Source organism: Musa acuminata, chromosome BXJ3-4, assembly GCF_036884655.1.
Source record: "Musa acuminata AAA Group cultivar baxijiao chromosome BXJ3-4, Cavendish_Baxijiao_AAA, whole genome shotgun sequence".
Taxonomy (NCBI): domain Eukaryota; kingdom Viridiplantae; phylum Streptophyta; class Magnoliopsida; order Zingiberales; family Musaceae; genus Musa; species Musa acuminata.
Window position 1 is genome coordinate 41,586,118 of NC_088352.1, and position 12,492 is coordinate 41,598,609.

At 35.2% G+C, this 12,492-nt stretch overlaps 1 protein-coding gene across 1 annotated transcript; it reads left to right on the top strand.

Moving 5' to 3' along the window:
- The first annotated feature begins 42 nt into the window (after positions 1-42).
- On the top strand, positions 43-12,358 carry LOC135637018 (FAM10 family protein At4g22670-like). The gene is made up of 11 exons (XM_065149339.1): positions 43-256; positions 327-396; positions 8,420-8,569; positions 8,675-8,762; positions 8,840-8,920; positions 9,020-9,084; positions 10,298-10,438; positions 10,522-10,638; positions 10,715-10,939; positions 11,028-11,085; positions 12,071-12,358. Exons 1-11 carry the CDS (start codon positions 147-149, stop codon positions 12,166-12,168), a joined length of 1,203 nt encoding a protein of 400 aa, XP_065005411.1. The 5' UTR covers positions 43-146; the 3' UTR covers positions 12,169-12,358.
- The last annotated feature ends 134 nt before the right edge of the window (positions 12,359-12,492 follow it).

Here is a 12,492-nt window from a genome sequence, read left to right on the forward strand (position 1 = left end):
CAAGGCCCAACGCCAACGCGCTCGGAAGCTACTAGAAGCCGGTGGGCGCGTTCTAAATCCCTCTACATAAAGTGCCCTCGGATCGATACCCTCTTCTTGTTCGCCTCACTTCCTCGACCACTCACCCTCTCGTTTACGGCGGCGAAATGGATGCGGCCAAGGTGAAGGAGCTGCGACTGTTTGTGGAGCAGTGCAAGAAGAACCCCACCGTCCTTGCCGATCCTTCGATCGCCTTCTTCCGCGACTACCTCGAGAGGTAAAACGTCCCTTTTTCACTTGCGATTCGTCGGACCGATGTCTGAACCCGGCGCTTGTTCTGCGTTTAGTTTGGGCGCGAAGCTTCCTTCGACGGCTTACAAGACCGGATCGTCACCCCATTCGTGTGCATGCGAGGGGGTATAGTCTGCTAACCCTCTTCCTTTTCCTTTTTTCTATTTGTTTGTGGTGATATACGTTTGTCTGTCAGATTCTTCCTATTTCTCGATTGTTTGATTTCTCTTCAAATCGGTTAGGTTTCTGATATTTAAAGCTTTTGGTACCATAGAGTATTGTCATTGCTTATCTGGAACTTGATGAGGACTATGTTGCTTGGATCTGTGATGACCTACCACAATCAAGTTTTTAGTAGCTAATTTCTAATGATATGCCCATATCATAGCAGTTCAAATTGGAGAATTAATGTTTGATATATGGAATCCTTTGGGAGGCCTGGTAAATTTGGCTCTCTTTGTAAGAATACTTAGTCTGTAAATTCTTCCATCACAGCGAGCATTTGTTTATGGATTTACGTAGCTATCTAGCCATGTGAACTGTAACGTTGGTGATTTTATAAACGATCCAAATGAGAGTAACCTATTGGGAGCACCACAAGCTAATCACCTTTGCGTAACAAGAGATGCATAAGATTTTAAAGAATGATGGAATTTAAATAACGAGGCTTATTGTTTAAATATGTTAATGTATGTACCTGAAGTAGCAACAGTTTGGTGATTTTGCAATGTGGTGATAGGCACAAGTGGCTGTGTGGAAAAGAGTGGAAACAGGAGGAAGGGGAGAAGAGGAGTCATAATAAACAAGATCCACGCCACAGTTGTCTACTATATTAAGCATGTAGGGAATCTTTGAGTTGTTTCCTCATAAAACTTAAAGTGGCAAACAATCATGATACATATTCTTGTTTTGATTCTTTTACGGTGAAATGTTAAAGGCTGTTCGAGTCACCTTGCTAGTGAAACCTTTGCAAGTATTGAAGAACACCTACATGTAGAATTAAAATAGAAGAAATGGACTTTCATGTTGTTTGCGTAAATTGGTTATATCCAGGGCATATTAAGTGCCTGGGCAGGTGTATAGGCTGTTACTTGTAACAACATTCAGGATTTTATCAGGATTAACCAAACACCTTTACAAACATTACTTATAAAATCTATCCTTTAAATCTGTCCCTTCAAATTTGAATGTTTTAATTCCAAGGGCACCATGGAATTTCTGTATCCTGAATTTGCACATTTCAATGCATATGTAAATGCTTGAAATTCTTTGATCAATCACAAAATTTTATCCTTACTTGTGGCAGTTATCATATGTGGCTACAATGACATTTTAAGTACACAATCACCACATTGTGTATCATGATGGAATATAAAGAAGCATGAATGATGCAAGTGCACTCTGAAATGCTTGATATTTGTGAACCACAATAAGTGGTTGTCCAGTGGTGGGGAGCAATTAAGTTTACTCTTTTATGCACAGCCCACATTATTCCAGGAAATGAAGTGTGCATGTAGGAACTAATCAGGAACCTGCAAGAAGAAGATTAACATACTGCATTTTCATCCCATTAGGGTGACTTAGGGGGCAAAGTGACCTCAAGTACATCCTTGATAATATTGGCCTATTCTTACAGTTCTCACATCCATGTTTGTTCTGGCCTCTTTGTTATTGGTAAAACCTCTTGATAGTAAGCAAATAGTGATGGAAGGTTATCAAATACAGTATAAATATCTGTTTTTAGTGGAGAACATGACTTAAGTTCAGTAGAAATAGCTGATAGTTAAAATTCAAGGAAATCATTGTAAGATGGAGAATCAGATTGTTCAAAAGGAAAATGCCAATTTACTTGTACCATATTCTCTTCAAATGTTCAAATAAACTTTGATTCTCTTGGCTGATTTTTTGTGCTTTACAGGTTATACATTGTGGCTTCTGATCAAATCAAGTAATCAGCAAGCTCAATCAGAATTCAAAAATTCCAACAGTCAAATTCAATAAATTAATAAATATAAGATTCACTACTTTGTCAAAGAAAAGACCATAAAAGGCTCTATGTCTTGTGGAAAGACAACAGGAAATCCATATTTAACCAGTTTCATGAGGAGAGGTTATATGATGTATACTTGTAAATACAGTAGAAGGACCTAAGCATGATAAAAAAGGATTAAAAATGGATGATAATTGAGTTCGGTGGCTAGAAGTAGTAATAAATGTATATTTTCTCATTTTTATAGGAAAGGATACTCTTAAGCCTTTGAAACTAGTACAATTGAGAAGATAGGGAGCAAATGTATAGAAACAAAAGTTTCAAACATATGTTTTATGTTGTGTATTGGCCATCAATACCATTCAAAGAAATATTGTAGAGATATTCTATATTGAACTGCAAAATTTGACATAACTGATGATGGAATAAATGCCAACACTTCAGAATTAATTTGAACCATTAACAAAAATAAAATAGATTGGAAACTTTTGACCCACAACAGTCAATTTTGATTGGAAGTTATATTACTGTAATTGAATTTATTTCCAATATGATATCTGGTAAATGGTAATTATAACAATCAATAAAAAATGGAGTAGCCTAGTTGATACTTGAGCTGATTTTATGTGGGAACTGCTGATGTGGACCAACCTCGACAGATGTTGGGAACATGGATTATAATACCTTGAGAAAATTCAGGATCTTGGGAATCATGTTGAGCAGTGAATTTTGATTTGAATATCTAGATTGAGTTCAATTGTGTGGGCTGATATTTAGAACGATGCAAATTCAACTTTTAGTTTTTTTTTCCTGAACAATAAGTTTCATATCCTATTAAAAATTATATATCATCCTATTAAGTATTTACTTTTAGTTTGTAATGTAATTGAAGCATTTATGTACATCAAATGATCTGAAATATGCAAGAGAAGAATCTCATAGCACATGTGTGTTGATGTTGGTGTCTTGTACAAAACAAGTAGCTACTTGCCTACTTCCATTACTGGTGGTTTTTGTTGTTTGGAGAAGAATCTTAAAACCTGATGTTGATTGTCTTTGTGTTAAGTTCAAATAAAAAAACTTTAACATGTTCATGGGAGTTAATGCCTTTGCATTGTTCTGTCACACATTTAAAGACAATATCCTAGTTGATTTGTTTACTTTATTTGTATCCTTGTTGCTAATTATTCTTTTTTGGCTCAATGCATTGAAAATCTAATTTTGATATCTTGTTTGTTGTTTGTCTTGCTAAGTTACATGAACTATTTAGCTCTCATGTGTGCCATGTTATGAACATTTGAGATAATTATTTGGAATGCACTACCTAATAACAATTGAACACTTGTGATTACGTGATAGGTTTAAATTTACCAACTGTTTGGTAATTTTTCATGGTGCTCATAGGATTTAGTTAGCTGATTTTACCACTTGTGTCCTCAGAGTAGTATTATGTGACCATTAGCTTTATAAAACAAAGTTCCAATTTTATGTACTTTGCATGACAACTTTTGTTTTTTAGAAAATAAGAAGCTTTCCATTACTGAAGAAGCATGCCAAGGGATTAGCTGGATAGCCTATCACCTCATATCTTCTCAGCTTGCACACCTTATTCGAGCCATACAAATTCTCAAAGCTGGGTGGTAGATCCATGTATACTTCTTCCCTTAGTTCTCCATTAAGAAGACATTTTTCACATCTAATTGGTGTATAAGTCATTCAAAATTAGCTGCAAGAGATAACAATACTCGAATACAATTTAGTTTTGCAACCATAACAAATGTTTCTTGGTAGTCAATACCATATGTTTGAGTAAATCCTTTTGTGACCAATCTGATTTGGTATCTTTCAATAGAATCATCTATCGTTTATTTAACAGTAAACACCCATTTGTATTCCATTGGTTTCTTCCCCTTTGGTAGATGCACCACACTTTAAGTTTTATTCTTTTGAAGAGCTCTCATCTCCTCCATAATTGCCTCTCTCCATTCTGGAATTAATAAAGCTTCTTGTATAATTTTTGGAAGTTCTAAACTAGATAAGTGATTTGTAAAAGCTTTAAAGGCTATAGACAATCTATAATATGACACATATTTAGATATAGGATGCATCAAACAAGATTTAATTCCTTTTCTAATGACAATGGGAATATCAAATCCGAGGAAGGAATATAGTTACTTGAGTCTATGTTTGGATTTACTATCGGTCCAGACTGTTGGCAGTACTTTGAAGGGTGAACATCGATCTTTCCTAGATTTTGTTGTCTTGAATACACACGAAGCTCAAGTGCAATCATAGTGATATCTCCCCTTGAACTAGATTGTTAAATAGCATGTTGTGACATTGGAGATTTGGGTTGTGGTGTTGGAGATTTGGATTCAGGAGTATCGATGTGACTAGTTAGTTTTTGGCTAGGTAGGTTTGGTAGAGTGAAAATAGCAGATGAATCTGATAAGGATATAGGGATTGGTAGAGACAGTCCCCAAAAACAATCTTCTTGATAGAATTCTCTCTCTGAAGATGAATTTTTTGGAAATATGTTTGGTTTTAAGAAAATGTGACATCTATAGTGACAAACATTTGTTTCTATATAAGATTATAACATTTGTAGCCCTTTTGAGTCAAGGAGTAGCCAATGAACATACACTTTATGCACAAGGTTCAAGCTTACATTGATGATGATTATGGATATGAATAAATGCAATGCACCTACAATGAACATACACTTTATGCACAAGGTTCAAGCTTACATTGATGATGATTATGGATATGAATAAATGCAATGCACCTAAATATCTTTGGTGGAAGAGAGTTAAACAGTTTCACATGTGGATGAATAGAAGATAAATGATCAAGTGGTGTTTGAAAATTAAACATTCAGATAGGCATTCAATTAATCAAATATGAAAGAGTAAGAATGATATTCTTCCAAATATATTTAGTAACATAAGTGGTAAATAAGAGAGTGTGCTACTTCAAGTAGGTGTATATTTTTTTATTCTGCAATACCATTTTGTTGAGGGCTATTAATATATGAAGACTGATGAATTATTTCATGCTCTAACAAGCAGGAACTAAGAATGGTATTAAAGTATTCTCTACCATTGTCAGTTCTTAAAACTTGTATTTTTGCTTGGAATTGATTTTAGATCATCATTTGAAAGTTCTTGAAAGTCTTTTTAGCATCAGATTTTTTTTTTAAGAGGTAAACCCAACATACTCTTGTATGGTCATCAACAAATGTTATAAACCACTTAGTTCCAGACAGATTTGTCACTTTAGAAGGACCCCAAATGTCACTATGTATAAGAAGAAATGGTTCAGATTTTTTGCAAGGCCGAGAAGGAAAAACAGTGCAATGGTGTTTAGCAATTGACAAATTTCACATTGAAATAGTAAAGTATTCTTATTTTTGAACAGTGAAGCTAAAAGTTTTTACAAATAAGAAAAGCTTTGGTGGCCTAGGCTCTAGGGCCACAACATTATTTCACTACTAGTAGGAGTGTTACTATTTATTGTCAATTGAGTTTGTCCATTCCAAGTAGTGTCATCTTCAAGATAGTAAATTCGTTCACTCTCTTGAGCATTGCCGATCGTCTTCCCTGAATACAGGTCCTAAAATTCATAGTGAGAAGGAAAGAATTTAGCAACACAATACAAATCCTTTGTGAGTTTGCTAATAGACAAGTTACAAGACAGGTTGGGAACATAAAGCACAAAATTTAACACAAAGGAACCTGAAATTGCAATCATGGCTTTTCCTGCTATAGTAGAAAGTGATCCATCAACAACTTTTATTTTAGAGTTTCCAGGACAAGGTGTGTAGGAGAATAACAAGTGTGAAAGGCTAGTCATATAGTCTTTTGCACTTGAATTTATGATCCAAGAAGCCTTAAGACCAAAAGAAGTTGACAAAGCTATGAAACAATTACCTTTCTTGGCGAAAGAGCAAGATGATGAAAGAGAAGGATTAGGATTTTGGAACTGGTTCAAAAACTTAAAACAATTGTTCAATTTGTTCCTTACTGAACAAAGGCATTTCGACTCCTTCAAAGGTTGTGGCAGATCGATTGTCTACTCGAAATCCTTGGATAATAGCCTTATATCGAGCTCGATTGTTCTTCCAGTTTGTTGGTTTTCCATGTATCTTCCAGCAAGTTTCTCTTGTGTGTCTTGGTTTATTGTAAAAATCCACAGATACTTTGTTTTTATCATCTCCCTTTGATTACATATATAGTATTAGCAGAAGAATTAATTTTAGCTGTCATAATAATTGCAGAATTTTCTGCAACCATAGATGGAGTGGAAGATCTCATCATGACTTGTCTTTTACTTTCCTCCCTCCTAACTTTGGATAACATAACTTGGAGAGATGGCGATGAATCTTTCCCAATATCTTTCCATGAACTTCATCTAGTTCTTTTGTTTAAACCTGCCAAAAAATTGAAAGGATCCATCCCTCTCAAGCATTTTTGATGTATCGAGCTCTATTAGTAGCACATAACCATTCAAAGTTATAAAAAATATTAAGCTCTTGCCAGAGGGTCTTCAAGGTATTGAAGTATTTTGTAACACTAGTATTACCTTGTTTAAGCTTTCTGATCTTATTTGTAATATCAAATACTGGGGTTGAATTTCTTTTATATGAATATATCTCGACCATAGCTTCCCATAACTCCTTTGCTATTGGTAAAAACATATATGTTTGGCTTATTTCTGGTCCTATAGAGTTTATCAACCATGATATGATCATAGAATTTTCAGAATTCCATACTTCAAACTTGGGATCATCCTCTGCACGTGTTGTTGTTGATCTGATTAAATAATCGATCTTTCTTCTTCTTTGGATATACAACTTTACGAATGGAGACCAACGAAGAAAGTTTTGTCCGTTGAGTTTATTTAAACAGTAAGGATGGATTGTCACCTAAGTTGTTTGTTGGAGATGGAAGCATTGGTATCATCTTCTCTCCTCCAAACATAGTAGCGTAGGTTCCTCACAAGCAAACAAGGAAGAAGAAATAGTAGGGGCTGATCCGGAGAGTGACAGAATAGAGGAAAAGACCTTCAGCAATTAAGGCTGAAAGAAAGAAGAAAAATGATTCTTATAGGAACCAATATCTGGTACCATGAAAATAAGAGAATATAATTTTTCTCATTCATTGATCTTTTCTGTATACAAAGGAAGACATATATAGGTTGATTAAAACCTGTACATATACAACTAAGGAAATTGATTATATTGATTCTATATAATATTTCATTCTGATTCATTTCCTATAATATGGGCTGGTTTGATATTGATTGAGAATCCTTAACTTAGATACTAATTGATTTGATACTAATTTATTTCGTTAATTATGGGATTATAAAATCTCTTAATTATGAGATTCAGAAGCCTTTATTAATGGGATTTTCTACACATATTAATTGTGACAATCAAATTTTCTTTAGTAACCATCTGATTACGTCTGTTCGTGATACATACAAGCGCATAAAAGTCCATATTGTGGATGGATAAGTGGTCCTGTCACCCGAGACTTGTCAAAAAGAATTCTTAGCCTTCCCCACCTGTCTTTCTATCCTTCTGCATCTATCCTTAGCATGTGAAGGATGCTATGTGGTTTCAGAAGTATATGTCTGAGCAGAATAACATTTGTAGTTGGCTCTAGATATTTCAATTATAATTCATAATCATTGTTTGACAAAATCTGCTATTTGGCTTTTCAAGTTCACTGATTCTTGGCTTGAGTTTATTTTATCATATAACAATGTGTAAATTGGGTCAGCTTCCCAAGTCCTTGAAATTAGTATGTTGTTTGTTTTGAGGGAGAATAGGAAAAGATCTTTTGCCAAGAAGTGCATGACAACAATTCTTTAAGTAACTTTTCCATGACATGGATATCATCTAACACCTTATTTTTTTATGAGTATGCTATTATTTATATATCTTTCTTCCTTTTGGTTACACGAACTGACCAACCATTGAAGCAATGATTAAAATTCTGAACTATGAGTCTCCAACTGGTTGCCTATCAGACTAGCATGACAAATTTTATACCATTATTGAAAAGTAACATAATTCCTTTTTTTTTGTTACTTTTACTCAGATTGTCACTCTTGATCTGTAGCTTTAGTTTTGATAACCAACACCCATTGCAGAAAGGCCCACTGGTGGATGAAATAGATGAGGATGATTTTGATGCAAAAGATTCTCCTCAAGTAGACCATGAATCTGATGATGAAATTATTGAATCTGACATTGAGCTGGAAGGAGAAATTGTAGAAGCTGATAATGATCCTCCTCAAAAGGTAAGTGTATATGAATATCATGTTAACTTCTTATTGTTATGATTAAGTTATTATTACAACCAAGTTATATTAGTAGAGGCATTATCTTGTTCTGCTGTCTTGTAGATGGGAGATCCATCTGTTGAAGTAACGGATGAAAATCGTGATGTCTCTCAAGAGGCTAAGGGTAGAGCTATGGAAGCAATTTCCGAAGGTATTACAAAATGTTATATAAATTGGTATTTCTAAGGCAGACTATTATTACTATCACTTGTTTTGCCTAATTTAAAGGGAGATTTGAGGAGGCTATTGAGCATCTCACAGAGGCAATATTATTGAACCCAACATCAGCAATAATGTATGCTACTAGAGGTAAATGCAAAATCAAATTATCAGTTGTACAGCACCTTTTATAGCACTGCTGCTTTGGAGGTAGTTTAACTTGGTACATTGTTTGATCACTCTCTGTAGCATCCGTGTATATCAAGATGAAGAAACCTAATGCTGCAATCCGTGATGCAACTGCTGCTTTAGAGGTAGTTAAATTTTCATACTTTTGATTGCTCGTAACGTTACCCTTTTTTTTTCAAATGCTTGATTTTGTATGCTGACTTCTAGAAAACATTGTCTCTAATAAAGGAAGGCAACAAAAACACAAAGCATATGCATGTACTTAAATAGTTTAACTTTTACTAAAATAGGGTGCATAAGTGCAATAATGGTAATTATGTGAGCTTATATTGAAAACAAGAAACTTAAATGGTTGGGGCATTATGACTTGTTGTATTAAACTACAAAATGAAGAAAAGTAAATTGACAACAAGAAAGTAGTGGAGATAAATCTCTGGAGTTGCACATCAAGTTGGTAGCTTCTTAGAACTTTTTGATTATGCGAAAGAGAGAACAAGAGAGATGATGTTTCTCTTTGGAAGCTTCAGTTGCATAAAGATTTTCACTAAAGAAAATAACCAAGGAGGCAGTCCTTATTTGATAGGCCTGTTACATCAGATCTGTATTTAAATCTTCTGTTTACATCATGATCCCTTCTTTTGGATCAATATCCATTATGGGGTAATTGAGGGTCTGAAAGTTGAAATAGTTTATTTATACATAAAAGTAATTTGATTTCTTAATTCATACATGTCAAAGATAAGTGCAAGATTGTATATATAAAGCACCAATTGCATCAATGTTTTGTGGCCATCTTATTGATCGTGGTACATGCATTGGATGTGATTGTTGGTCTCAGAAGCAAATTTTCCCCTAACTGTACACCATCAGATACAATTTTCATGTTGGTGATTGAGATCATAATTATCCATCAAGTTCCTTCGTGTTATAACAATTATGTTCTAGACCTAGAGGTTACTGAAATGGGATTTCAACTTTTTATCATCATTCTGAAACTGCACATACAGAGGACCAATAAATTTTGGGGCTTATTGGAAGATTATATGGAGTTGCTAGTTTGCTGAGTCATCATCTTTTGTGTGCGTTCTTGTGGCATTTACTTCTTGCTCAGACGAAATTATTTGTGCATTATATGCTTCTATAGCTTTGACAGACATTAAATGTTTATCCACGAAGGATTTTAGTTTTTAGTTTAAGATAAGATACTTGAAAACCTTCTCTGCTGGTATTTTCATATGATCTCATTGTGGATTGGTATTTCTCTCAGATCAACCCTGACCCTGCAAATGACTATGCTAGTATTTTCAAATGATCTCATTGTGGATTGGTATTTCTCAGATCAACCCTGATTCTGCAAAAGGCTATAAAACCCGGGGTATTGCTTTTTCTATGCTTGGGAAATGGGAGGAAGCTGCCAAGGATCTGCATGTGGCATCCAAGTTGGATTATGATGAGGAGATAAGTTCTGTGCTAAAAAAGGTAGAGCGTTATGTGCAAGTTTTCTGGCATTCTAATTATGATATTCCAAGAATATATAACATCTGCATGGTGGTCGTATATAGGTTGAACCCAATGCACACAAGATTGAAGAGCACCGTAGAAAGTATGACCGGCTACGGAAAGAGCAAGAGGACAAAAAAGTTGAACGTGAGAGGCAGCGTCGAAGAGCTGAGGCTCAGGTAGTTGGTTTGAACAAGTAAAACTACGTTGTTAAATGACATTTTGCTATATGCTTTGACTTCTATCTTCTCATAGGCTGCTTATGAGAAGGCCAAAAAACAAGAGCAATCATCATGTAGATCATCAGGATGCACACCTGATGAATGTGCTGGAGCCATGCCTGGAGGTTTCCCAGGAGCCATGCCTGGAGGATTCCCAGGAGCCATGCCTGGAGGTTTCCCAGGAGCTATGCCTGGAGATTTCCCAGGAGCTGTGCCTGGTTCTGTGCCGGGAAATATTGATATGAGCAAGATTCTGAATGTAAGAATACGATCTATTTTATTTTTCTTGCAATTTCATACGATAATACATTTGCAAATATTCTCGGTTGTTTTACTTTGTGGAGCAGGATCCTGAACTGATGGCAGCCTTTAGTGATCCGGAGATCATGGCTGCTCTTCAAGATGGTAAGTCTCGATTATCGCTATTGTGGTGACTTATTTTTATGTTTTTTTATTATGTTTTTCTTGATTAATGTCATATTAGTTGCTACAATTCAATTGTAGACTCTGTTCGTCCTGAGATATTTACAGTGACAATGTTATTTATAACTGATGAAAGTGATGTCTGCAACTGGGTCTTTAAGTCCATAATTAGACATAAAAGCCCCCGAATCCTGTAAATTGTTTTATGAGCTGCAATTATTTACCATAGTATTTTCTGATTTGTAACAACCTTTTTGTTTATGAGGATAAGGAACCTTGTAAAGTGGGCTATCCATTTATATACAGATATGCAACATCATCTAATAGGTGATTCTTTTTCTAGAGATGGCCAGTTTTCTGCATCAAAGAAGTCTAGGTTTTAAATGCCTCTGTAGGCTTTTAGCAGCTTAGGTATCATTTTTAATGTAATGGTTAGTGGTCACCAAGAAGACAGCAAAATTATCTAAATTCAGATGGGTCAAAGGCCTATAAAAAAGTATCTTGGACAATTCTGATTGGTAGACTGGGCATATCATTATGTCTGATGTTTCTGTCTGAGTCCAGAAGTGAACACTAGCAGCAACATCTAGTGAAAGCTCTTCAAGGAAATAAATGAACAACTAAAGCTGGTTGAAGTTTACTCTTAAATAGCATATAATTATATTTGCAAATATAAAACATGGGATGATCTGCTTGTTAAAAACCTGATAATGGATCGAAGTTTTGACCGGTGTTGAACTTGTGATTTTTCATTGTTCCACTGAGAGAAATCATGATTTTTTTTTTATTACCTCTGGTGCCTTCTATGATAATCTCAAATAGATTGGTGGAAGAGAGATTATAAGGTCTTATTTTCACTTTAGATAATTCATCTGTGTGATTGTAGTTTGTTACTTTATTATCAACTTAAATGATTTCTCATATCTAAATCTCTCGTTGAATGATCACATTGCTGTTGTTGGTGCAGTGATGAATAACCCAGCAAACTTTGCCAAACACCAAGCAAACCCCAAAGTGGCCCCCGTCATTGCTAAGATGATGGGAAAGTTTGCCGGACCCAAATAGGACTGTCGTCCCTCGAGAAGCTCACTGAAGAAGATGGTCATGGTGGTTCAGACTCGTCAGTAACTAGTTTCTCTTTGAAATTCTACAACCATGCTTATTGGGTGGATTTAGTGTAACAGAAGTCTCTTGAATGACCTTCTGTGATTGGTTCTCTCATAAGATTGAAAAAATTGGTACTTTTAGTGTCTAATTTCCGGGTCATTCATGTGTCTGTGGAGCCTCAAGTACAAATGATTTCTTGCCCACTGATAGGTGGCCTCGTCAAAAATTATCTAGTTTCTAGGCTTGAACGACAGCCTCTAGAGCTGCGAGAATGCTGTGGCG

Excerpts from the sequence above, each read along its gene's own strand:
- LOC135637018 (XM_065149339.1), top strand. The coding sequence starts at position 147 with ATGGATGCGGCCAAGGTGAAGGAGCTGCGACTGTTTGTGGAGCAGTGC. Across the intron at positions 257-326 it reads TTCCGCGACTACCTCGAGAG|TTTGGGCGCGAAGCTTCCTT; the intron begins GTAAAACGTCCC and ends TTCTGCGTTTAG. Across the intron at positions 10,639-10,714 it reads GTCGAAGAGCTGAGGCTCAG|GCTGCTTATGAGAAGGCCAA; the intron begins GTAGTTGGTTTG and ends ATCTTCTCATAG.